The 26,376-nt window shown below is 48.5% G+C and overlaps 2 protein-coding genes across 12 annotated transcripts in view; both read right to left on the reverse strand.

The window, feature by feature from the left end:
* The window catches only part of LOC101937991 (uncharacterized), an 83,934-nt gene extending 57,690 nt beyond the window's left edge, over positions 1-26,244 (reverse strand). For 4 of the 6 annotated variants that reach the window (XR_010591701.1, XM_065562425.1, XM_065562424.1 and 1 more), the window contains exon 1: positions 14,547-14,674. The gene's annotated coding sequence lies outside the window, so the exon portion shown is untranslated. Of the gene's footprint in view, positions 1-14,546; positions 14,675-24,705; positions 24,775-26,178 lie in introns of those variants that run through there. The other 2 variants (XM_065562426.1, XM_065562421.1) reach the window with 1 other exon arrangement.
* LOC101938261 (zinc finger protein OZF-like) lies at positions 863-26,247 on the reverse strand. 6 transcript variants are annotated; one of them, XM_065562436.1, is made up of 3 exons: positions 26,179-26,247; positions 24,706-24,774; positions 863-6,620 (listed from the first exon to the last, which is right to left on the reverse strand). In XM_065562436.1, the coding sequence occupies exon 3, from the start codon at positions 6,566-6,568 to the stop codon at positions 5,033-5,035; it is 1,536 nt and encodes a 511-aa protein (XP_065418508.1). In that variant the 5' UTR covers positions 6,569-6,620; positions 24,706-24,774; positions 26,179-26,247; the 3' UTR covers positions 863-5,032. The 6 variants fall into 6 exon arrangements, with proteins under 6 accessions (XP_065418508.1, XP_065418507.1, XP_065418509.1 ...); XM_065562435.1 differs by having other exon boundaries at positions 863-6,579; positions 26,179-26,243; XM_065562437.1 differs by having other exon boundaries at positions 863-6,576; positions 26,179-26,226.
* Positions 26,248-26,376: the final 129 nt, after the last annotated feature.

Raw genomic sequence — 26,376 nt, forward strand, 5'->3', positions numbered from 1 at the left:
TCAGGCAATGATACCAGATTACTTGCTGCAAGCATGGCGTGGTCAAATGTCCTACCATGGAGGACGGAATAAGGCTGCACTGCCCAGAAACCTTGTGGCAAGGCTTTTGGAGTACTCCAGGAGAGCTTCATGGAAATGTCCCTGGAGGATTTCCGCTCCATCCCCAGACACGTTAACAGACTTTTCCAGTAGTTGTACTGGCCGCGAATGCATCCCAAGTCCTCAGGGCAAAGTAATCATTAAAAAACGCTTGCTTTTAAAACAAGTTTTATATTTTAAAAGGTAAACTCACCTGAGGTCCCTTCCATGGGGTCATGGTCTTGGATACTGGCTTGGGAGGGTACTTCAGTCAGGCTGAGAAAAAGATCCTGGCTGTTGGGGAGAACGGAGTGCTGGGTGCTCTCTGCAAGCTCGTCCTCCTCCTCCTCCTCCTCTTCCCCATCTGCAGAATCCTCAGGTGTAGCTGATGAGACTATCCCCGACCCGGAATCCACGGTCACAGGTGGGGTAGTGGTGGCGGCCCCCCTTAGAATTGCATGCAGCTCGGCGTAGAAGCGGCATGTCCGCGGCTCTGACCCGGAGCGACTGTTTGCCTCCTTTGTTTTTTGATAGGCTTGTCTGAGCTCCTTGACTTTCACGCAGCACTCATCTGAGTCCCTATTGTGGCCTCTCTCCATCATGCCCTTGGAGATTTTTTCAAAAGTTTTGGCATTTCGTCTTTTTGAACGAAGTTCTGCTAGCACTGAATCCTCTCCCCATATAGCGATCAGATCCAATACCTCCCGTACGGTCCATGCTGGTGCTCTTTTTCGATTAGCGGCCTGCATGGTGTTGTACTTAAAGTACTGCACAGGATCTTTTCAGGGGGAATAACGCCACATTTATTAGTAATACATGTATTTATTAACACTGTATCATATGCATATAATATATTACACTTACACACACACACAAACACACTCCGTCTTGTTGTTACCAATTAGTTGCTCCCCTTAACTTCACTGGCCAGGTGAGTTAGATGGGGGAGGGGGTGGAGCCGGGCTTCTGCCGATCCGGATTGATGCTTCCATGTTGACAAGACGAGACCCGGGGTCCTCTGCAAGACACCTCACTTTTATAGCAGCTTTCCTCTTATGCAAATCTATACCAGATTCAAACTCTGTGTCTGTGTCCATTGGTCCTTTGTGCTGCTTTCTTTTGAGTGTTGTCCCAATGCTGCAAAGAGGGTGTTTCCAAAAGAAGGTGCTTGCTTCTAACCCCCGAGGCCGTCGGTATGTCTGCTTGTCTTTAATGAGCCCACTTGACGCGTTTTATTGTCCTTGGGTCTGGCTTCCAGCCCCTCTCCAACAGTTGAGGCTGTCTGGAGGTGCTGCCTTCCATGCCTTGCTCATCCACACCTCATTCATTCAACAGGGCAATTGATTAAGAGTGGGGGGGGAGCTCTTGTTCTACTGCTAGCAAAAATAAATTTTTCTTCTATCTTATTCTATCCTTAGGGGCTATAATATTATACCAAGGGCAATGCAAAGTTTCTAAATGAGGCTTTGATACAAAGTCCCATGAAAACAGAGGTCACACGTGGGTAGACCCACCACAAGGTTATATGAAGAGGCACAATGTAAAGTCATATGAAAATTATCAGAGATTTATCTACAATGGTTACCTGTGCTGATGAGCTGAGCTATCTGTGGTCACCTTTGCTCTCCACGCTGGGCAAACAGGAAATGAAATTCAAATTTTCCTGGGGCTTTTCCTGTCTACCTGGCCAGTGCATCCGAGTTCAGATTGCTGTCCAGAGCGGTCACAATGGTGCACTCTGGGACAGCTCCTGGAGGCCAATACCATCGAATTGCGGCCACACTAACCCTAATTCGAATTGACAAAATCGATTTTGGCGCTACTCCACTCGTCGGGGTGGAGTACAGAAATCGATTTTAAGAGCCCTTTATTTCGAAATAAATGGCTCCGTTGTGTGGACGGGTGCAGGGTTAATTCGATTTAACGCTGCTAAATCCGAATTAAAGTCATAGTGTAGACCAGGCCAGAGATCCAGGGACCCACATGGCTATGACAACACTACATATTCAAATTAAAGTTAATCAAGAAGGTTGAGGGAGTGTTCTTAGCTCTCTCCTGCCGACAAACAGCAGCTACACTGGGTTCCTTACAGTGGCAAGGCGTTAGCAGCACAGCTGTGCCACTGTAAGCTGCACAGTGTAGACATCGCCTTAGTCTACTTTAAGGGCTTGTCTACACTTACATTTTATAGCACTCTAACTTCCTGGCTCAGGGGGGTGAAAAATCACCCCCCTGAGCGCAGCAAGTCTGAGCGCTTTAAAGCGCTAGTATAGACAGGCTCTGAGCCGTGCTCCCAGCGCTCAGAGCTATTCCCCTCATGGAGGTGGATTACCAGGAGCACTGGGAGAGCTCTCTCCCAGCACTCGCGCGCGACCACACTCGCACTTCAAAGCGCTGCCACGGGTTTATATGACTTTGGTATTTTCCAATGAAGAGTTTCTACCAGTCCAAAAGTCTGGTTTTATGGAATAGATCTGAACTCCAGTGGATTAGGTATTCTAGGAAAACATGTCCAAGACTAATGTCTATCTTCCTTGCAAGCACAGAAAGTACCTGTGCATTTTAGCAATGAGCACTGATTTCCTAATTTTTTCTGAACTTTAATGAAGTGGCTCTGCTCATCCTCCCAGTCCCTTCTATTTTTGTGGGTGAAGTCTTCTTCCTTGTAGCTTGGTTTAGGATTCTTTCTTCTGGGAAACATCTTTCCCTCCAAGCTACTTATTATTGGGATTCTGGAGTTTAGCATCCCAAGGACTCTCAGTCAAAGAAAATTGCTCTCTTAGGGAGAGTTAAACAAATACTTCTCATGTAGAATGACCCAGCTTTCTCTGAATCAGGGGTTGATATGCTGATCACAATCTGCTGGAGGTAGGTTTTGCCGGACAGAGCTTTTTGCAGTTTTCCCTCTAATTTTTCCACCCATGTGTGGAATGAATTTTGTTATGTGCACCAATATGGAGGTGATGTGTGACACATCACCTTCATATTGGTGCACATAACAAAATTCATGTGATGGGGTGAGGCCGAGGAATTCTTGTGGGAGGGGGCTCAGGGTTGGGGTGCAGGGCTGTGAGGGCTCCAGCTGGGGGTGCAGGCTCTGGGGTGGGGCCAGGGATGAGGCGTTTGGGGTGTAAGAGGGTGCTCCAGGGCTACGGTGGGGAAAGAGGATTCCCCCAGCGTTCTCTCCCCACAGCAGCACCTGGGCTGGGGGGGGGAAGAGGTGCCTGTCCTTGCCGCAGGAGCTCTGAGGCTGGGGCTGCAGGATAGCTGCTCCTCACCTGGCCCCAGCAAGTCCAAGCCGGGGAGGGCCACCCAGACTGCACCAGGGTCTGGGCCACTCCACACCACCCCAGCCAGGTCCAGGGCGCTCCGGCTGTGCCTGGGCCCATTCTAGCCATGCCTGGGTCCAGGCCACGGCAGGTCCAGGCCACAGGGTGAGTTGGGGCCGGGGGAGGGGCACCCTTCCGCCATCTGTGGCAGGTCCCCAGGCGGGTTCCCTAAGCACTTGCACAGCGCTAAATAGGTTGCTACACAGCCATGCCGACATGCAGCTTACAGGGAACTTGGATTGTCTAGCCCAAAACCTTTTTTTATGCATAATCACTCCATGTGGTTGTAATGGGGGACTCAGTCTACCCCAAAGGACATATTAGGCAAATTTCCATTGTCCTTTTTCTTTTGGAGAGGCATTTCCTTTTATTGCAGGTGGTCATTCATTAACTGGACAGGTCAAACTGTCATAGCAAGTTTCTTGTCCATCCAGCAGGGGCATTCAGGCATCACAAGAAATTCCTTTCCATCCTTTTCTTGGAGATTCAATAGCATAGAATCTGCCATCTCTTAGCTGAATACTTTTATACAGTGGACCAGGTTCAACAAAGGAGATTGAGGAATACCTCCACCTCTGAATATCCTATGGCTAGGGCACTCACTTGGGAGGTGGCAGATTGCTTGGTGAGGTGAAGGGATTTGAACAGCATAGAAACTTGAACCTCCTGGGTGAGTACCTCAACCATTGGGCTAAAGGGTATAAGAGAGGTCCTTGTCCTCTTTTCCTATGCCCTAGGTATTTTGTGTAGCGTTAAGTGACTTTGAAACACTCCAACTGGATGGGGCCCCATCGGCAGAGGAGCACTTATCATTCCTAATTTATGAATCACAAGCAGAGACAGGTGCTTCCCTGGAGCCCAGACTTAGGTACCTATGTACATGAAAAGGGCAGGACTCAGGACACCTCTGTCTCCTTAGCATCTCCCATTGGCTAGCTTAGGTGGCTCCCCAGCTAGCATGCTTGGTTTTGTGAGTCACATTCTGAGATGTCTCTCTCTCCCCATTCATTTTATAGACAGCCCGGGTGCCTAACTCAGGCTTTGTGGATCCCAGTGTTGTTTCTGTGATTGTGTAGAAGTGTGGTATCACAACACTCAGCATCGTAACGCTTAAGTCCCTTGGTGGATCCAGGTCTAAAAAACTATGAAGAATAAATGAGAAGTCACAGAATATAAGAGAGCTTTCTAGCACCAAACAAATTTAGGAGCTGAACAGTGGGTGTTCAGAGCTTCTTGAGAAGTAATAATCAAATCCCATCACAGCATGGGAATCTTATCTCAGCCTCTCGTCCTAGAACAGTGATTTCAGTCTCTGTTTTAACAACTATTGTGCATCCTTATTGCATGGCCACTCCAGCCTTGCCTGATCCTAATATTCAAAGCATTTACAGGCTGTCTCCAGTGTGGATTCTGTGATGCGTAATACTGGTTTATCTCCAATTGAAGCTTAGCCCACAGTCAGGGCAGTTATAGGGTTTTTTCCCCAATGTAGGTTCTCTGATGTAATAGAATGTGTGAGGCTCAACTAAAACTTTTCCTGTACTTATTGTATTTGTAGTGTTTCTCCCTGTGTGGGTTCCCTGGAGATTATAGGAACTAAGCTGTTACAGAAACTTTTCCCACAGTCAAGACATTGATAAGGGTCTCACTCTGCTATGGATTCTCTGATGTGCAGTAAGGGCTGAACGTGTACTGAAGTTTTTCCCACATTCGGGGCATTTAAAGGGTTTCTCCCCTGTGTGTATTCTCTGGTGAGTAATAACATTTGAGCTTTGACTGAAGCCTTTCCCACAGTCAGGACAATTATAGGGTCTTTCTCCTGTGTGGGTTCTGTGATGTAATAGAAGGTTTGAGATGTGACGAAAGCTTTTCCCACACTCCTTGCATCTGTAGGGTCTCTCCCCTCTGTGGATTCTCCGGTGTTTAGTGAGGGCAGAGCTGTCACTGAAGCTTTTCCCACAGTTGGGGCATTTGTAGGGCTTCTCTCCTGTGTGTTTTCTCTGATGTCTAGTGAGGTCTGAGCTTCGACCAAAGCTTCTCCCACACTCAATGCATTTATAGGGTTTCTCCCCTGTGTGAATTCTCTGGTGTATAATAAGATCTGAGCTTGAACCAAAGCTTTTCCCACACTCAGAGCACTTAAAGGGTTTTTCTCCTGTGTGGACTCTCTGATGTTTATTAAAGTGTGATCTGTCACCGAAGTTTTTCCCGCACTCATTACACTTATAGGGTTTCTCTCCAGTGTGGATTCTCTGGTGTCTAACAAGTTTCAAAAGCTGAACAAAGCTTTCCCCACATGTTGGGCATTTGAAAGGTCTCTCCCCCGTGTGAGTTCTCTGATGTAAGAGAAGGTTTCCATGCCGACTAAAGCTTTTCCCACACTCGTTGCATCTGTTGGGTCTCTCCCCCGTGTGGATTCTCTGGTGTGATAGAAGGTGTGAGCTCAGACTAAAGCTTTTCCCACATTCATTGCATATGTAGGGTCTCTCCCCCGTGTGGATTCTCTGGTGCAATAGAAGCTGTGAGCTATGACTAAAGCTTTTCCCACATTCATTGCATATGTAGGGTTTCTCCTTCATGTGGGTTCTCTGATGTGATAGAAGGTATGCATTCTGACTAAAGCTTTTCCCACACTCATTGCAGCTGTAGAGTCTCTCCCCTGTGTGGATTCTCTGATGTGCTAAAAGGTTTCCACGCCGACTAAAGCTTTTCCCACACTCGTTGCATCTATAGGGTCTCTCCCCAGTGTGGATTCTCTGGTGAATAGTGAGAGTTGAGCTCTGACTAAAGCTTCTCCCACACTCGTTGCATTTGTAGGGTCTGTTTCCTGTGTGGGTTCTCTGGTGACTAATAAAGGCTGATCTCCAGCAGAAGCTTTTCCCACAGAAACTGCATGTATGGGGTCTATCTCCACTGGGGATTCTCTGTTGAACAGTTTCTTTGATTTTCTTGACCACTCGGCTCCTGTGAGTAGATTTACACTGGTTCTCCCTTGCATGGTTTCTCTGCTGCCTCTCTGGCTTGCACTGACTTTCACGGGCTTCTCCCTGCTCAGCACACTGAGAAACATCCTCTTCAGATCTTCCCGATATCATCTCACCTGGTTCCACATGCTCAGGACCTTCCTGTTGAGGATTCCCCTCCTTGTTCTCACTCACCATCCTCTCACCTGCTGGGATAGGGAGACAATCCAGACAGGAGTCACTCCCTGTGCTGGGGGGGAAAAAGGAACTTCAGAGAGGAAAAGCAAAGGTGGACCTTGATGGTTCTTAGGGTACCTAGGACTGTAAGTCATCTAGTTACCCACCTGCATCCAGCATGATGCAGACATTCTTGTGCTTAGCTGGGTGTCAGCTTGTCACACCCAATGGCCCCCTCCCCTTAGGGAGTCCCCTGGGAAGACAGATCAGCACTGTATATTGCTAACGCTGTTGCAAGCATCACAAAGCATTTTGGGAGGGTTAAAGGTGTGTGAGTGGAGAGTGGAAGGTTTCTTTGTAGGTCACAAGAAAAAGAAAACAGCAGAGAATGGGTTAACTCAACACTGCAATTAACAAGCTCAGTTGAAGATAAGAGAACTCCAGCCCAAGGCCAGCTGCTACCCGCCAAGACAGAAGGGGGGGGGGGGGGGGGGGGAGTCCAACCCCCCCCAAACCCCAACCAGCTGTGAGAAAAGAAGAACTAAGTGAGACACAGAGCTGCAAAGATAACAGCGAGACCAGTGAAGGCCAAGACAGAAAAGAAAACAGTCTCCAGAGCCGGGATGTTTTGGGAAAGGGAAAGAGACCACAGAAAGCAGTTTGGACTGGCACAAGGAGCACCAGGACCAGAGGTCATGGAATGGAACACCCCCAAGGAACCCAGGACTTAAAACTCTCCTGAGAGCTGGAGCAATTCGGAGATTACAGCGGATCCCCCAGACGACCTGGGCCCAGGGCAAGAACTCCCATCCACCCCTTCCCCTCTTCTTACATTATACCCAGGCCTGGCCAGCTTTGGGTAGTGCATGTGTGGGTATGAAAGTGGGTTAGGGCTTAGGGATCTAATGCTTTCTTTCTTCCCCTGAGTGACATGGGAGTGTTCCCAGCATTCTCTGCTGTATTTTTATTATTTTATTAATAAAGCTTTAAAAATTTAGACACTTGGTGTGTGCCTCTGTGACGTTATTGATATAATCTAGGACCACATAGATCATTGTTGCAACCAAGGTCCTGTAGTGGCACACAAATCTTGTATAAAGGGGGTCAAATGGGGTGTCTAAGACAAGGTTATGGTTTACTGGTTATGATTATGCTGTCTAGATGTGTGTATCAATTTTGTAGTTGAAGTTATGAATATTGGCTCTATACTGTCTGTATTTCAAACTTATGCTATGCTGCTGGGTGACATCCCAGACAAACTGGTGTTAGCTCTGCCTAGCCTGCTTGATGGCCCATTAAGGACCATCAGCTATACAATGGACCCATTGAGAGAAGGCAAATATGCCTTGAGACTCAGCAAAGTATGCAGGAACTTGCCCATGTGACTCCAGACTCCATTTTGCTGTAATTTTCCACAGTAAGAACAAAGAGGTGTTCTTACACCTGGAAAAGACTATATAAGGCTGATGCCTCATCTCCATCTTGTCTTCAATCCTGCTTCATACCTCTGGAGGAACTTTGCTACAAGCTGAAGCTTTGAACAAAGGACTGAGGACCCATCCCAGCGGGAGATGTATTCCAGAGACTTGATTTGAACCTGCAGTTTATTCTATTGCTGCTGCAAGCCTGAACCAAGAACTTTGCCATTACTGTATGTAATTGATTCCATTTAACCAATTCTAACTCTCATCTCTATCTTTTTCCTTTTATGAATAAACCTTTAGATTTTAGATTCTAAAGGATTGGCAACAGTGTGATTTGTGGGTAAGATCTGATTTGTTTATTGACCTGGGTCTGGGGCTTGTTCCTTTGCGATCAGGAGAACCTTTTTCTTTTACTGGGGTATTGGTTTTCATAGCCATTTGTCCCCATAATGAGTGGCACTGGTGGTAATACTGGGAAATTGGAGTGTCTAAGGAGATTGCTTGTGAGACTTGCTGTTAGCCACTGGGGTGAGACCGAAGTCCTCTTAGTCTGGCTGGTTTGGTTTGCCTTAGAGGTGGAAAAAACCCCAGCCTTGGGCTGTAACTGCCCTGTTTGAGCAATTTGTCCTGAGTTGGCACTCTCAGTTGGGTTCCACCAGAACCGCATTGTCACAGCCTCGTCATCTCCTCCCCAAAAGATCCTGTGGCCCCAGCCTGATCAACAGTGGGCCCAGGCAGATTGGTAATGAAAATCTGTCCCAAACTCCCTGACACTACCAGTCTGCTAGCCACTCTCCTCTGGAGATGCCAGCCTTTACTTTGCCTTGCAGGTTAACAATAGGTGCACCTTAATCCCCAAGTCCCTTTGAAGCATTCCCCTGTAGTGTCCAGCCCCTTATCCACAAACCATACAAAAAATACCAAGTTGCTGTCCCCAAAGGAAAAGCATACACACTAGCTGGTATGATTCAGTTCAGGATCAACATCTAGCTTAATACCACAGCACTTAGATATATCTATAGTGAAAACCACAATAAGTTCATTAATAAAGATTCAAGGTTCAAGTGGCAGTGAGTAAGGATATTGAAGACATACACAACAAAAATCATAACACTCTTTCTAGAGACTTAACAGGGTAACCTCCTATCTAAAGAAGTTTTATCTCAGCCAATGTCTTCTGCAGCATTTCAACCAAGGTTGGTTGAGATCCTGTTTTCATGAAGGTAACCAAACCACCTGTTTACTTCCTAGGTGCAGGATAAAAGGGTGTCTTCTTTGCCTTCCATTTATATCCCCAAAATTCATTCTTTGTGCTCCAAGTCAGCTTATTTTCCTGAGTGTTGCCTCCCTGTTTTTACATCTCTCCATTGACTTTGTATGTAAACAGGGCCGGCTCCAGGCACCAGCCGAGCAAGCTCGTGCTTGGGGCAGCAGATTCTAAGGGGCAGCACTCTGTCCAATTCTAGGGTGGCACGGACGCCCTTTTTTTCCCCCCCGTTTTGTTTTGCTGCTCCAGCCGCCCTCTAGGGGGTGGCAGCGTGGAGGAGGGGAACACCCGGCTGGGAGCGGGCTGCGCACTCCGTCTGCCCCACCCGGTGCCAGGTCTGCAGCAAACCTGGCAGCCCACGTCCTTCCCTCCCCACCGACCTTCAATTCACCTGCAGGCGGGAGCGGCATGGAGCCCTCCCGGCAGGCAGCGCAGCGGAAGGGGCCGAGTGGTGAATGCCCCGGCTGAAGGAAGGCCTGGCCGACCCCCTTCTCTCTCTCCCGGCTCTCCCTTTCCCTCCCCCCCCGCTAGCTGGCCGCCCTCCACGTTTTTTTTTTTTTTTTTTTGCTTCACCGCTCCGACCGCCCTGAACATTTGTTTTGGGTTTTTTTTACTTGGGGCGGCAAAAAAGCCAGAGCCAGCCCTGTATGTAAATGTGTATCCATGGCACTGGATTCCAGTACTTAATTTACATCTCAGCAGAGAGAGGTGACTAAACTTCTCCTATCTGACAGAAAACCTGTTTGTCAACTTGTCATGGAATGTGGGGGACTCAGTGCCCTACACCCCTCTTCCTGGGATTCACCATGACTCTCAGCCAGTCAGTAAAACGGAAGGTTTATTGGACAATAGGAACAGAGTCTAAAACAGAGCTTGTAGGTACAACCAGGACCCCTCAGTTGAGTCCTTCTGGGGGGCAGGGAGCTTAGACTGCAGCCTTGGGGTTCCCTGCGTTCCACCATCCAGCACAAAACTGAAAAAACAAAAAAAAAAACCTCCAGCAGGCTCTCTCCTCTCCCCACAGCTCCTCCTCTAGCTTTGTCCAGTTATCCGGGCAAAGGTGTCACCTGGCCACACCCCCTTCCCGACTCAGGTTACAGGTTCATCCCCTGCTATCCCATCCCCAGTGCAGACAGTTCCAATAAAACTAGGTGATATTCCCTGGTCAATCCACCCCGCTCCCTACTGCATCACATCTCTCCCCCCTTTGAGACTGAACTGAGCGGGGTCACTCTGACCAGTGACCTGGGGAAGTTCAGGACCCCCTCTCCAGGACAACACATCCGCTATCAAGTTGGCACTTCTCTTCACATGGACCATATCCATATAATAATCCTGCAGGAGGAGGCTCCACCTCAGGAGCTTGGCGTTGGCTCCTTTCATCTGGTGTAGCCAGGTCAGGGGAGAGTGGTCGGTGTACACGGTGAAGTGTAACCCAAATAGATATGGCTCTAGTTTCTTGAGGGCCCACACCATGGCCAGGCATTCCTTCTCAATGGCCACGTAGTATTGCTCCCAGGCTAGCAACTTCTTGTTCAGGTACACGATGGGGTGTCTCTCCGCATTTTCATCATCTTGCATTAACACTGCGCCCAGTCCCATGTCTGAGGCGTCGGTGAACACCATAAAGGGCTTGTCAAAGTCTGGGTTTGCCAAAACTGGGCCACTGACCAGAGCCTCCTTCAGGGCCCGGAGAGCCTCCTGGCACTCCTTGGTCCAGACCACCTTGTCTGGCTTCCCCTTCTTGCATAGCTCAGTGATGGGGGTGGCTATGGAGCTAAAGTGGGGCACAAATCTTTGATAGTACCCCACCAGGGGGGGAGGGATAGCTCAGTGGTTTGAGCATTGGCCTGCTAAACCCAGGGTTGTGAGTTCAATCCTTGAGGGGGCCATTTAGGGATCTGGGGAAAAAAATCTGTCTGGGGATTGGTCCTACTTTGAACAGGGGGTTGGACTAGATGACTCTCCGAGGTCCCTTCCAACCCTGATATTCTATGATCCCAATAAAGGTTTGGACCTGTTTTTTGATTTGGGGGGCAGGCCAGTCTCTGATTACCTCTACTTTGGCTGGTTCTGGCTTTAGGCAGCCGTTCCCCACCCAGTGACCTAGGTAAGATACTTCAGCCATCCACACCTTGCACTTCTCAGCTTCCTGTCTCCACCTGGTTTCCAGGGGGAGCCAGTTCTTGTCTCAGGGAATAGGTCTACTAAAGGGTCATCACCCTGCTCCTCCCAATGTCCACACATGGCCAACACCACATTCCCCCTGTCATAATATGGCTTCATCATATTCACATGGTACACCCGGTGGTGGTGTGCCCGGTTAGACAGCTCCACCACATAGTTTACCTCATTTAGCTGCTTGACAACCTTGAAAGGACCTTCCCAAGCAGCCTGTAGTTTGTTTTTCTTCATGGGGATGAGAACCATCACCTGATCCCCGGTGGCATAGACGCGGGCCTGCGCCGTGTGGTCATACCAGACCTTCTGCTTCCTCTGGGGTCTGGCTAAATTCTCCCTGACCAGGCCCATGAGCTCAGCAAGTCTCTCTCAGAAGATCAGGACATACTCCACCACTGACTCTCCATCGGGAGTGGCCTTCCCCTCCTATTCGTCTCTCATCAGGTCCAGGGGCCCCCTTACCCTCCTTCCATATAACAGTTCGAAAGGCAAAAATCCAGTAGACTCCTGGGGTACCTCCCTGTACGCGAACAGCAGGTGAGGTAAGTACTTGTCCCAATCCTGCGGGTGCTGGTTCATTAAAGATGATGCTAAAAACTTTTGAGTTCCATTGAACCTCTCCACCAGCCCATTGGACTGGGGGATGATAAGCTGTGCCGGACCCCACATTTCTCCCACAAGCACCGGAGCAGGGCCGACATGAAGTTGTATCCTTGGTCTGTCAAGACTTCCTTGGAGAACCCCACTCGGCTGAAAATGGTCAGGAGCGCATCTGCTTCAATGGAAGCTAAAGGCACTGCCTCAGGGTAGTGGGTGGCGAAATCTACCACCACCAGAATGTATTTCTTTCCCAACCGGGTCACCTTGCTGAGAGGTCCCACTATGTCCATGGCCACCTTCTGGAAAGGTTCCTCTATGATGGGCAAAGGTCTCAAAGCTGCTTTCCCCTTGTTCCGGGCCTTCCCCACCCTCTGACAGGGGTCACAGGATTGGCAATATTGATGGACAATGGTAAAGACCCTGGGCCAGTAAAAGTTCTGTAGCAGCCTCTGCCTGGTGCGCCGGTACTCCACCTCTCCGAGGGGAATAGCTTGCAGCGCTGCGAGAGAGCGTGCAGCGCTGCAGGCGCTGATTACACTGGCGCTTTACAGCGCTGCACTCGCTGCGCTCGGGGTGTGTGTGTGTTTTCACACCCCTGAGCGCAGCAAGTGCAGCGCTGTGAATTGCCAGTGTAGCCAAGGCCTCAGCCAGCCAGTAAAATGGAAGGTTTATTGGACAATAGGAACGCAGTCTAAAACAGAGCTTGTAGGTACAACCAGGACCCCGCAGTCGAGTCCTTCTGGGGGGCAGGGAGCTTAGACCGCAGCCTTGGGGTTCCCTGCGTTCCACCACCCAGCACAAAACTGAAAGCAAAAAAACCTCCAGCAGGCTCTCTCCCCTCCCCCCAGCTCCTCCTCTAGCTTTTGTCCAGTTACCCTGGCAAAGGTGTCACCTGGCCCCACCCCCTTCCAGGCTCAGGTTACAGGCTCATCCCCTGCTATCCCATCCCCAATGCAGACAGTCCCAGTAAAACTAGATGACATTCCCGGGTCAATCCACCCCGCTCCCTACTGCGTCACACAACTCTGCCATGACACAGACTTTAAACCATATTTTCAGGATCTAGACACACCCCCTTCCGCAGGATCCATACATATATTTCACAACAATATTAATTTCCACTGTGACCCCAATTTTCATTTAAGACTGCACAGGTCATTCTTTGGTGAAACAGAATGTACTTACAAGAATCAGGACATTCCTGTAACCCCCTTGCCACCTGGCATCCTGGGGTTCTTGCATCACAGAAACAAACCAAAGTAACTGCTGGGAAGATCAGCAGAACTCCACCCCCCGGGGAAAAAAATGCTTCTCCAGAGGAAACAAAGGAGGGGACCAATTCCACCTCCACATCGCAGCTGAACACTCAAAGAAAATGGGAGCTCCAGCCAGGGGTGAGTCATGCTGGGCAGGAAGCCACAAGGATATTACACCTGCTAACGTGGGTAAAACAAGGCAGAACAAACCCAGCTAACTGCCCAGGAGATAAATCAATCAAATACCCCTCCCAGTCCTTGGTCAGGAGCAAGGACCCGGTAGCTGAACCCCAGGCACAGTAATGAGCACAGCTGGGCCCCATTTGAGCTGCCTGATGGGCCAAGCCACCAGGGGCTGAGGGGCTTAGCAGACCTGCTGTGGCTGTTCAGTGTATTTGCCCATGGCTGTGGTAGCTCCTGCTTATTCCCAGCCTTACTCCTGCCTTGCCTCAATCCAGGTAACTGCTTCTAGCCCTCACCTCCCATTCCTGACTTCAGCTGTAACCCTGGGTTCTGGCATCCAGCCTCAGATTCCAGTTCTGACCCTTGGCTGCAGGTTCCTGATCCTGGCTGTGACCCATGGCTCTGACCATTAGGACTGACTCCTGCTTTGACCACTAGACATGACCACCCACGTCCTGGTCCCCAAAACCCTTTCCCAGAGGAGAGGGAGGAGGGGATCAATTTTGCCTCTCCTTCCTATCAGAGTATGGAAGAGGGGAGGGGATACACAGTCAGACAGACCCCTGTGTGATATCTGCCATAAGGGTATAAAAACGGAGCCACTTTATCAGATTCATCACGAGTGGTCATCTTTACAGATTTCGCTTCCTCAGAGCCCTGGAGAATAGGCAGAGGCAGGAAGTGGTTTTTCCTCTCCCTGCCCCTCACCTTGTCCCAGGAAAGTCAATCTGCCCCGGGGTGCTGCAGGAAATGGAGCTGGGCAGTGATGGGAGCCGGGAACCTCCCTCCCCACTGATTGCTCCTGCTGCCCCTGCCAGTCTCTATCCCTGTCTCCCTCCCGCCCCCTCTCCCCTCCTCTCGGGCTGGGAGACTCGGTCCCTGGCCCGGCCCGGGGCGTTCGCTCTCCCGGAGCTGGCTCGGCTCCTGCAGGCGCTCAGGGGAGCAGAGCCTGGGGGGTCAGGAAGGGCAGCAGCTCTGGGACTCGCAGACCCCCGGGAGCAGAGCTGGGGCGAGGAGGGGCCGTTGGTGCACTGCAGAGTCACTTTCCTGCCCGGCCCCAGCACTTTCCCCCGGGTCTCTCCCCTCACCTGGAGTCTGCGGCTCAGGAGCTGGTGTCGGTAGAGCCCGGGGCTGCCCCAGGGGCTGCTTCCAGCCACCGCAGAAAGTCCCCCCGGCTGGGCACAGAGGGGCGATAGGGAAGGGCTCTCCCCGCACAGACCCCGCTGGGGAGCAGCTGATCAGCTCCCAGATCAGATCACAATGGATGCGGCAGCAGCGAGGTCTTCTGAGTCCCACCCAGGAAGTTTAAATGAGCAGACTCAGTGTTATTAGCTGTCTCCCCTCCCCTAGCAATGCTCAGAGCCCTCTGGTGGCCACAGCCCCAGCTAATGAACCCGCCGACCGACCCACACCCACATTCACACTTTGGGGACAAAACAGCAGCACAGGAAGCAACAGATTTAGCTCCTTTGTTATTCCAGGGCAGGCTGGAACCAGGCGAATGCTCAGTGACATCTGCTGTAGCCGCTGCCCTCGCTCTGCCCCTACTTCCCCCAGACTCTGCTTCCTGCAAGACAAAGCTGACGAGGGAGCAAGAGGGGGAAATCGGAGGGCAGGGTGGGCAGAAATTGTTCAGGAGCCAACATGTGAAAAGAGAGTAAGGGGGCGGGGCAGGCAGATGGAGAAAATCGGGAATAGGGTGCTGGGGTTCAGAAAGGGGAGATATTGTGCCAGACCATGTCAGAGGGGAAACCCCGATAGGGAAGAGGTGTGGGGGATAAAAGATACTGCAAACGGGGTGAGCCATCAGTAGTGGTTGCCAAACAGGGTGTAGATTGCTGGCAGAGGGGCTTGTGCTGTTCGCTGGATGGTCCGTCTCGGCGCCCCCTCCCTGGCGCAGTGTAGCCTAGTGCCTAGATACAGCAGCTCTTCCTCTATCTGAAATGATGTAGCGAGCTACCAACGAGACCTGGTTCATTGAAATCTCTCTCTCTCACTCACTCACACACACATCCTGTTGTTTTGTGTTTAAAATAATTCCTTGTCAGTTTACGTAGTTCACAGATTTATCTCATCTGCTGTTCCGATTTGCCTCATTTTGAAGGCTATTCCCTGTAATCACTGTCAAATGTACCATCACACCTTTATTTATTTAAATACAATTTTTATTACTCCTATTGTTTTTAGCACTCTGGCATTTGCCTCGGTTTGCATTGTGCTGCTGGATGTTGTGTACTCCTGTGTAGTGCTGTGGTTTTGTAACTTTTTTTTTATGTTTTTTTCCTATCCCGCAAATTTCTTTTGATCATATAACTTCAAGCTTTACTGGTTTGCTGTGAAAAATTTTTCCCTTTCCTTTGATCCACCAATGAGGACTGCCTTTCCGAACTGTTATTTTGCCTCTGTATCAACATCCTAGTGCCTTTTCACATGTCACCACTTGTGAATATGTGGCAAGTAAATTCTACACAGGGTGAGTACCATGCTATCTTGTTTTAAATACCTCCAAAAGTGAAATGTCAATTGTCATTTTTTACTTCTCATAAATATACAGTATTGACAACCCCAACTATTCAAATATTGAATTATGTACCTAAAGTGATGATTTAAAAAAAAATCCACACCATGAAGGCTAGACCCCTTTTATTCTTACTGACAGCTGTGATTTTTCAGCCAGTCTCTTGATTCCAGTAGCTTGGGCTTTCAGAAAAACACCAAATTCTGGCATAGTCATGATAAAATTGTGGGTTAGAAAGGACCTCAGGAGGTCACCTAGTCCAACAGGACCAATCCCCAGGCAGATTTTTTCTCCAGATCCCTGAATGGCCCCCTTAAGGATTGAACTCACAACCCTGGGTTTAGCAGGCCAATGCTCAAACCACTGAGCTATCCCTCCCTCCACTAGATAGATGTATGCAGCTGTTTAGACACACATGACATTGGTGTCAATGAGAATACTCCCACTGGAAAATTTAACTCAAAATGACTCAAATTTAGTTTATTTTTTTAGTAACAGGAGGATTTCTGCTCTAAGAAGCAATGCAACAAGTGATAAGCCCTGACTACCAGCATTTGTGCAGTAGCGGCAGACTGTATCATAGCACCTTGGCGTCTCCCTTGCTCCTCCTTGCCAGCATATGGATTTTCCAATGGCAACTCGGAATTTCAAACATTGATAAATAGCTGTTTATGTTATTTAAACTATAGGGGAGCTGGATTGGCTCCTGCAGGCGCTCAGGGACTCACAGATCCCCACCTGGGAGCAAAGCTGGGTTGTTTGTACAGAGTCACTTTCCTGCCCAGCCCCAGCCCTTTTCCCCAGGGTCTCCAGTTGACAAATTGGTGTCTGGCTCACAACAGAGCAGCAGTGTCTGCCCCAAGAAGTTCAAATATCTTTAGCTGATAAAGAACCATAGAATATCAGGGTTGGAAGGGACCTCAGGAGATCATCTAGTCCAACCCCCTGCTCAAAGCAGGACCAATCCCCAATTAGATTTTTGCCCCATATCCCTAAATGGCCCCCCTCAAGGATTGAACTCGCAACCCTGGGTTTAGCAGGCCAATGCTCAAACCAGTGAGCTTATCCCTCCCCCCATAACAATCAGCAGAGCCTGAGATCCCAGATGCCAATGGACTCAGAGGCAGAATCAGCATGTGACCCAGAAGTTCAGCCCCAATATGCTGCCTCAGAGAGAGAGAGCAGCCCCACCCCCCTCAGTTAGCAAATAGCCAGACCCCTCTAGTGACTACGGCTACCATCACCCACTCCCTGTGATCCCCCTGGGGATAGAAATATGCCACCAGCATGATTTGCTACTGCTAGAAGCTACTAACACCTGGGCATTCTCTTTTGCTGCCCCATCACAATTTGCTGCCTGTGCCTTTCCCCATACCCTAGCCCAGAGATAGCATATTTTGAGGGCTGGGGACATCCCCATCACGATTTGCTACCTCCGCCCTTTCTTCATTCTCTATCTTTCCCCAAGCTATAGCTCAGTGGTATCAAGTTGTGATGGGTGCTACAACTTGCTACCTCTCACCTTTCCCCTTCCTCTGATCCAAGAGTAGCGAGTTGTGGTGGATGGGGCACTCCTGTCACAGCTTGCTACCATTGTGAAATCTCTATTTTGCATTTGAAAAGAAAGAAAGGTATTTTTGTAAATGGGAAAAGCATTCTAAAGAGTTAAACCTCGGGCCTATTGCATGTAAAACTCCTAATGAAGGTGTTATTTCTTTATTAGTCTCTGTGATGAAGTGGGGATTTTCCCTTGTTATGTTGTATGTGTGTGTGCCTCAGTTTCCCTGTGTATTGCACCAATCACTAGGTGGTGGGAATAAGGGTGTGTGACTTCTGCAGGGGTTGCTCCGGCTGCCTGCACAGATGCTATGGCCGCCCCTTCGTAACACGAGACCCAGGAGGGGGATGTGACTAGGTGACTCGTGGCTCCTAAAGTGAGATAAAGGCTGAAGGAGGAGCAATGGGTAGGGCAGGGGCCAGGCAGCTGGAAGTGAGTCAGCCTCGGCTGGCTTGGGGCTCAGGGGGAGGGCCAAAGCCCTGGCTCTGGGCTCCCCTCCCCCCAAGATGGACTTGGCTGAAAGTCACTGATTTCTGTGCTAACAAGTTCTGTTCTATGCTGTGTTCCTGTCGACTAATAAACCTTCTGTTTTACCAGCTGGCTGAGAGTCACATCTGACTGTGGAGTTGGGGTGCAGGGCCCTCTGGCTTCCCCAGGAGCCCCTCCCGGGCAGACTCGCTGCGGGAAGCGCATGGTGTGGAAGGGGATGCTGAATGCTCTGAGGTCAGACCCAGGAAGGTCGAAGCTGTGTAAGCTTCTTGCCCTGGAGACAGTATGCTCACAGAGAGGAGGCATGCTCCCCCCCAGAGTCCTGACTGGCTTCATATGGAGTAGTTCCAGATCATCGCCCGGGTGACTCCGTGACAGTCTCTTTCCATTGTAGATCAGTCCATGGATTGTCTGTTAATGCACAGAACATTGAAACTAGTGTAAAGTATTGAAAACAGTATTTGAAATATTTATGTATACCTTTTAAACACAAGCTATTAGGCAGAAAAATCTACCATTGTTCTTCATATGGACTTCCCACTATCGCCGCTGTTACACACATTGAACAAGTTTTCAATACAAAATTTGCACTTCTGTGCTTTGGCACACTCATGTCAGCATGTTCCCCTCTGATCACATTTCAGACTCATTTTCTCAGGCCTTTTCCCCACTGCTTAAACTGAGATGCCTTATCCTCACAATGTTTTTTCCTCAGAATAACTCCTGCTCCAATAGGCTATGCTTTGGCCAAAAGTAAATTGTCATTCTTCAGAATTAAAAATAAAAAGAGAAACCACCAACAAAATAATACCCATAGACACAGGAAAACCTAGTAAAAAAAATTTAAGGTACAAGAGTGAACACAACCTTTGCAAGGGTTTCTATGGGTTTTAACCCCCAGACTGCTTGCATTGTAAGCAAGAATCATATCCCTAGACCAACAAACAATGCTTTGGCCCAAAAGCAATTGTCATTCCTTAGAACTGTGGGGAAAAAACAGGCAAATCTAGCTATAAAATGTAAAAGTAGTGCATCTAATTTTACCTTTAAAGGTCTCTTCCATGGTGTCTCACACCTTAAAGCAACAAATTGAAATTCAGATCCTAATAAAGCTATAGCTCCTAGACCAACAAACCAGGCTTTGCCCAAAACCTCGTCATTCCTTAGTTTTTTCCTCTCTCTCTGTAACATATGTGCATTAACTTCACATCCTTAGTGTTATACCCCATAGACATGCCCTTTATAAGGGAAGAGAATAAGAGAAATTGGTGGTGGGGGGGGGAAGGGTTTGAAAGCCTCTGTTAATTTCTTTAGTTTAAAAGGCTTTAAATGGTTTTCCATGGCACCCACCCAAATGGGGGTCTCTAGACATTCAGACTCAAATACCCTGGGATACTTAACAGGCATCAGCTATCTCCCCATGAAAACATAGTGGAGACAAAGCACTTTAGTTTTTCCAAAAGGGAACCAAAGCAAAGGAGTAACAGAATAATTCATGTCCAAAAAAAATAAAAAAATAAAAAAATTGGGAAGTACAGAAAAATAAACTTGTCAGAATGAAGAATTTCATTGAAAGGTATCACAAAATACATAGCATACATAAAAGTCTATGAAATTAAAATATGTAATTAAAAGGATACACAATTCTGTAGAAAAATCAACATGTATTCATTTATTTAATTTGTTGAAGAGTAAATTGTGCACTTCAGTGTTCACAGGATGGGGAATTACTTACAGAAAAAAGGATTTTTAATACATTTTCAATTACAAAGGGAGTGGGGAGTCACATGTTACTGGAAGTCCGGAATGGTAGTGACTGCTATAGGAATGTACAACCATTTTAAGTATATGAATTCTTTGGGTGAGGTGACAGCAAAAGTATGAAGAGTGTGTTCCCTAAAGGCTCAGAAGCAAAAAAAGAAAGTTAAAAGAATCCCAAATGTAATTATTTATGTATTTTCATTTCATTCTTCTTGGGTATATAACTCATGATTTTGAATACGTCTGGTTATTAATATGTCCAGGATTGTGTACTTATATTTAGTAAGAATTACAGCAGAAGTTCACCTTTGAGAAGGATTTCAGAAAAGATAGTATAGTAGTGCCCTTAGGGTTAGATTTTTAAAAGGTATTGAGACACATAAGAACATAAGAAAGGCCGTACCGGGTCAGACCAAAGGTCCATCTAGCCCAGTATCCTGTCTACCGACAGTGGCCAATGCCAGGTGCCCCAGAGGGAGTGAACCTAACAGGCAATGATCAAGTGATCTCTCTCTTGCCATCAATCTTCATCCTCTGACAGACAGAGGCTGGGGACACCATTCCTTACCCGTCCTGGCTAATAGCCATTAATGGACTTAACCACCATGAATTTATCCAGTTCTCTTTTAAACTCTGTTATAGTCCTAGCCTTCACAACCTTCTCAGGTAAGGAGTTCCACAAGTTGACTGTGCACTGCGTGAAGAAGAAATTCCTTTTTTTTTTGTTTTAAACCTGCTGCCTATTAATTTCATTTGATGACCCTAGTTCTTGTATTATGGGAATAAGTAAATAACTTTTCCTTATCCACTATCTCCACATCACTCATGATTTTATACACCTCTATCATATCCCCCCTTAGTCTCCTCTTTTCCAAGCTGAAGAGTCCTAGCCTCTTTAATCTCTCCTCATATGGGACCCGTTCCAAACCCTTAATCATTTTACTTGTCCTTTTCTGAACCTTTTCTAGTACCAGTATATCTTTTTTGAGATGAGGAGACCACATCTGTACGCAGTATTCGAGATGAGGGCGTACCATCGATTTATATAAAGGGCAATAATATATTCTCAGTCTTATTCTCTATCCCCTTTTTAATGATTCCTAACATCCTGTTTGCTTTTTTGACTGCCTCTGCACACTGCGTGGACATTTTCAGAGAACTATCCACGATGACTCCAAGATCTTTTTCCTGACTTGTTGTAGCTAAATTAGCCCCCATCATATTGTATGTATAGTTGGGGTTATTTTTTCCAATGTGCATTACTTGACATTTATCCACATTAAATTTCATTTGCCATTTTGTTGCCCAATCACTTAGTTTTGTGAGATCCTTTTGAAGTTCTTCACAGTCTGCTTTGGTCTTAGCTATCTTGAGCAGTTTAGTATCATCTGCAAACTTTGCACCTCACTGTTTACCCCTTTCTCCAGATCATTTATGAATAAGTTGAATAGGATCGGTCCGAGGACTGACCCTTGGGGAACACCACTAGTTACCCCTCTCCATTCTGAGAATTTACCATTTATTCCTACCCTTTGTTCCCTGTCTTTTAACCAGTTCTCAATCCATGAAAGGACCTTCCTTTTTATCCCATGGCAGCTTAATTTACATAAGAGCCTTTGGTGAGGGACCTTGTCAAAGGCTTTCTGGAAATCTAAGTACACTATGTCCACTGGATCCCCCTTGTCCACATGTTTGTTGACCCCTTCAAAGAATTCTAATAAATTAGTAAGACACGATTTTCCTTTACAGAAACCATGTTGACTATTGCTCAACAGTTTATGTTTTTCTATGTGTCGGACAATTTTATTCTTAACTATTGTTTCGACTAATTTGCCCGGTACAGACGTTAGACTTACCAGTCTGTAATTGCCGGGATCACCTCTAGAGCCCTTTTTAAATATTGACGTTACATTAGCTAACTTCCAGTCATTGGGTACAGAAACCGATTTAAAGGACAGTTTACAAACCTTAGTTAACAGTTCCGCAACTTCACATTTGAGTTCTTTCAGAACTCTTGGGTGAATGCCATCTGGTCCCGGTGACTTGTTAATGTTAAGTTTATCAATTAATTCCAAAACCTCCTCTCATGACACTTCAATCCTTGACAGTTCCTCAGATTTGTCCCCTACAAAAGCCAGCTCGGGTTTGGGAATCTCCCTAACATCCTCAGCCGTGAAGACTGAAGCAAAGAATCCATTTAGTTTCTCCGCAATGACTTTATCGTCTTTAAGCGCTCCTTTTGTATCTTGATCATCAAGGGGCCCACTGGTTGTTTAGCAGGCTTCCTGCTTCTGGTGTACTTAAAAAACATTTTGTTATTACCTTTGGAGTTTTTGGCTAGCCATTTTTCAGACTCCTCTTTGGCTTTTCTTATTACATTCTTGTACTTAATTTGGCAGCGTTCATGCTCCTTTCTATTTGACTCACTAGGATTTGACTTCCACCTTTTAAAGGAAGTCTTTTTATCTCTCACTGCTTCTTTTACATGGTTGTTAAGCCACGGTGGCTCTTTTTTAGTTCTTTTACTGTGTTTCTTAATTTGGGGTATACATTGAAGTTGGGCCTCTATTATGGTGTCTTTAAAAAGCGCCCATGCAGCTTGCAGGGATTTCACTTTAGTCACTGTACCTTTTAACTTCTGTTTAACTAACCCCCTCATTTTTGCATAGTTCCCCCTTTTGAAATTAAATGCCACAGTGTTGGGCTGTTGAGATGCTCTTCCCACCACAGGGATGTTGAACGCTATTGTATTATGGTCACTATTTCCAAGCAGTCCTGCTATAGTTACCTCTTGGACCAGCTCCTGCGCTCCACTCAGGACTAAATCTAGAGTTGCCTCTCCCCTGGTGGGTTCCTGTACCAGCTGCTCCATGAAGCAGTCATTTAAAGTATCGAGAAATTTTATCTCTGCATTTCGTCCTGAAGTGAAATGTTCCCAGTCAATATGGGGATAATTGAAATCCCTCACTATTATTGAGTTCTTAATTTTGATAGCCTCTCTAATTTCCCTTAGCATTTCATCATCACTATCACCGTCCTGGTCAGGTGGTCGATAATAGATCCCTAATGTTATATTCTTATTAGAGCATGAAATTTCTATCCATAGTGATTCTATGGAACATGCGGATTTGCTTAAGATTTTTACTTCATTTGATTGTACATTTTCTTTCACATATAGTGCCACTCCCGCCCCTGCACGACCTGTTCTGTCCTTCCGATATATTTTGTACCCCGGAATGATTGTGTCCCATTGATTGCTCTCAGTCCACCAGGTTTCTGTGATGCCTATTATATCAATATCCTCCTTTATCACAAGGCACTCTAGTTCACCCATCTTATTATTTAGACTTCTAGCATTTGTGTACAAGCACTTTAAAAACTTGTCACTGTTTATTTGTCTGCCCTTTTCTGATGTATCAGATTCTTTTTTATGTGAATGTTTATCATCTGATCTGGCCCCTACTTTATCCTCTTCCATCCTCTGCTCCTGACTATAACCTGGAGATTCTCTATCATTAGACTCTCCCCTAAGAGAAGTCTCTGTCCGAGCCACATGCTCCTCTGCAGCAGTCGGCTTTTCCCCATCTCCTAGTTTAAAAACTGCTCTACAACCTTTTTAATGTTTAGTGCCAGCAGTCTGGTTCCACTTTGGTTTAGGTGGAGCCCATACTTCCTGTATAGGCTCCCCCCATTCCAGAAGTTTCCCCAGTTCCTAATGAATGTAAACCCCTCCTCTCTACACCATCGTCTCATCCACGCATTGAGACTCTGAAGCTCTGCCTGCCTACCTGGCCCTGCGCGTGGAACTGGGAGCATTTCTGAGAATGCCACCATAGAGGTCCTGGATTTCAGTCTCTTCCCTAGCAGCCTAAATTTGGCCTCCAGGATATCTCTCCTACCCTTCCCTATGTCACTGGTACCTACATGTACCACGACCACCAGCTCCTCCCCAGCACTACACATAAGTCTGTCTAGATGCCTCGAGAGATCTGCAACTTTCGCACCAGGCAGGCAAGTCACCATACGGTTCTCCTGGTCATCACAAACCCAGATGTCTACGTTTCTAATGATCGAATGTCCCAATACTAATACCTGCCTTTTCCTAGCAACTGGAGTTCCCTCCCCCGGAGAGGTAACCTCAGTGCGAGAGGCAACCCCAGCACCATATGGAAGGAGGGTCCCAACTATGGGAAGGTTCCCCTCTGCTCCCGTTGACTGCTCTGCTTCCCTGGGCCTTTCATCCTCCTTAAAAGCGCAGGGGCTGTCTGACCGGAGATGGGACAATTCTACAGTGTCCCGGAAAGCCTCATCAACATACCTCTCTGCCTCCCTTAGCTCCTCCAGTTCCACCACCCTTGCCTCCAGAGTCCGTACGTGGTCTCTGAGGGCCAGGAGCTCCTTGCACCGAATGCACACATACGCCACCCACCCACGAGGCAGGTAATCATACATGCTACACTCAGTGCAATAAACTGGATAGCCCCCACTCTGCAGCTGGGCTTCTGCCTGCATTTTCTCCTAGTTAACGAAGGGGTTGTTTAAAGCAAGAAGTTCTGAATGTACTTTGGGCTATAGGTTTTAAGGGGAATAAAGGGTATAAGATAGAACCGGCAAGGGACCCGTGCTCCCTTCCTGATCCCCTTCCAAACTCCCTTGCGAAACTTGTTAGCAGCCCCTGGTCACTTGTGCGCTGCTTTATAAAGCCCTGGCCTGGGTGAATGCCCCGCCCACTGATTAAGGCTCAGCCAATTACCAGAGGCTTCTAGCCTTCAGCTCTTCCTTTGAAGTTCACAGCTTCCAACTGCCAGCCACAGCACAGGGTCCTTCAAACAACCAAACAAACAGACTGACAAACACAAGCTCAGCACACAGCAAGTAACCCCCAAACACAAACAAACACACACTACAGACAGTCACTTACCCCAAGGGTCCTGTATTTGCTCCTCCTTCACCTGGAGAACTCCCTTGCGAAACTCCCTGTTAGCAGCCCCTGGTCGCAAAAAAAGTAGGATTTTCAAAAGAAAATAGGTACTTTCAACATTTGAAAAATCTGGCCTGTGAAATGTTTGGGAACCAAGTTCTACACGCAAGTGTGACTTGTAAAAAAGCACTAGGGTGCTGGATTGAGAGGCAAAATAAAAATTGACAAAGGCAATCAAAGGAAACTGAAGACATTAATTAAATTAAATAGCACAATGACATCCATCTGCACAATGTTAATGGAGGTAAATTAGGGTTACCATACCTAATAAATAAAAAAAGAGGACCCTTCACGGGGTCCTGGCCCCGCCCATTTCCCACCCCCAGCCCTGCCCCAACTCCGCCCCTTCCCCGCCCCCACCCCGCCCTAACTCCGCTCCCTCCTCCCTCCCACTCTCAGCCACGCGGAAAGGGCTGCCCGAGCGCTACCGGCTTCACAGTTTGCCGGGCAGCCTCCAGACCCTGCGCCCCCGGCCGGCGCTTCCCCAGCGCAGCTGGAGCCCAGGAGGGGAAGCGCCCAGCCGGGGGCGCAGGGTCTGGAGGCTGCCCGATAAACCGTGAAGCCGGTAGCGCTTGGGCTTCGGGCAGCCCCCTGGCCTCCGGACCCTGCGCCCCCAGCCGGGCACTTCCCCTCCCGGGCTCCGGCAGTGCAGGGTCCGGAGGCCAGGGGGCTGCCTGAAGCCCATAGCGCTCGGGCAGCCCGGCTCTTAAACAGAGCCGAAGAGTCAGGGGAGGAGCAGAGCCGTCATTTTCCCGGACATGTTCGGCTTTTTGGCAATTCCCCCCGGACGGGGGTTTGAGTGCCGAAAAGCTGGACATGTCCGGGAAAAAGAGGACATATGGTAACCCTAGATGCTAAGAGGTATCAGAGAGGGAAGAGCTGCGTTATCCAGGCATTGGGATGCCCTGTGCCTTTAAGAACACAGTCCTGGGAAGCGGATGCTGAACTGCACCATCCTGTGAGGTTTTGGGGGTGGAAAGCCAGGCTCTGACCCTCCCCTCCGCGTTTGCAACCAATGCTGACCTTGGGCTCAGCCCACCTAGCGGGAGCTTTTATCCCTTCCCTGTCCCTATCCCGTGGGTTCCCTCTGCCACTGGCTGTGCCTGTGCCTCCTTAACCCTGGCTTCTGCCCCTGATTTTCCCGTTCAGCCCCTCTCCTTCCCCTGCCTGCAGCCTGTTTGCCCCCGCACAGACTGTGCCCACCCCACACACCCCCATTTGCCCCCTCTGACCAGATCCCCCAAGGGTCCTATGAGCCCGCTCCCTGCCAGCAGAGCAGCAGGTTCCGAAGGGCAGCAGCTCTTTGTAACATCCCCCCCGTCCCCCCGGAGCAGAGCTGGGGCGAGGAGGGGCCGTTGGTGCAGTCACTTTCCTGCCTGGCCCCAGCCCTTTCCCCCGGGTCTCTCCCCTCACCTGCAGGCCCCGACTCAGTGGCTGGTGTCGGCAGGAGCTGGTTCCAGCCCTCGGAGAAAGTCCCCCGAGCTGGGCACAGAGGGGCGCTAGGGAAGGGCTCTCCCCGCACACACCCCGCAGGGGAGTCGCTGATGCGGCCTAGCGGCTGTGCTGTCCCCTTCCACCGCACATCAGGGGAGCGTTTGCCCGCCTCCCTTG

Source organism: Chrysemys picta, chromosome 12 (genome assembly GCF_011386835.1).
Source record: "Chrysemys picta bellii isolate R12L10 chromosome 12, ASM1138683v2, whole genome shotgun sequence".
NCBI lineage: Eukaryota > Metazoa > Chordata > Testudines > Emydidae > Chrysemys > Chrysemys picta.

Excerpts from the sequence above, each read along its gene's own strand:
- LOC101938261 (XM_065562436.1), bottom strand. The coding sequence starts at position 6,568 with ATGGTGAGTGAGAACAAGGAGGGGAATCCTCAACAGGAAGGTCCTGAG.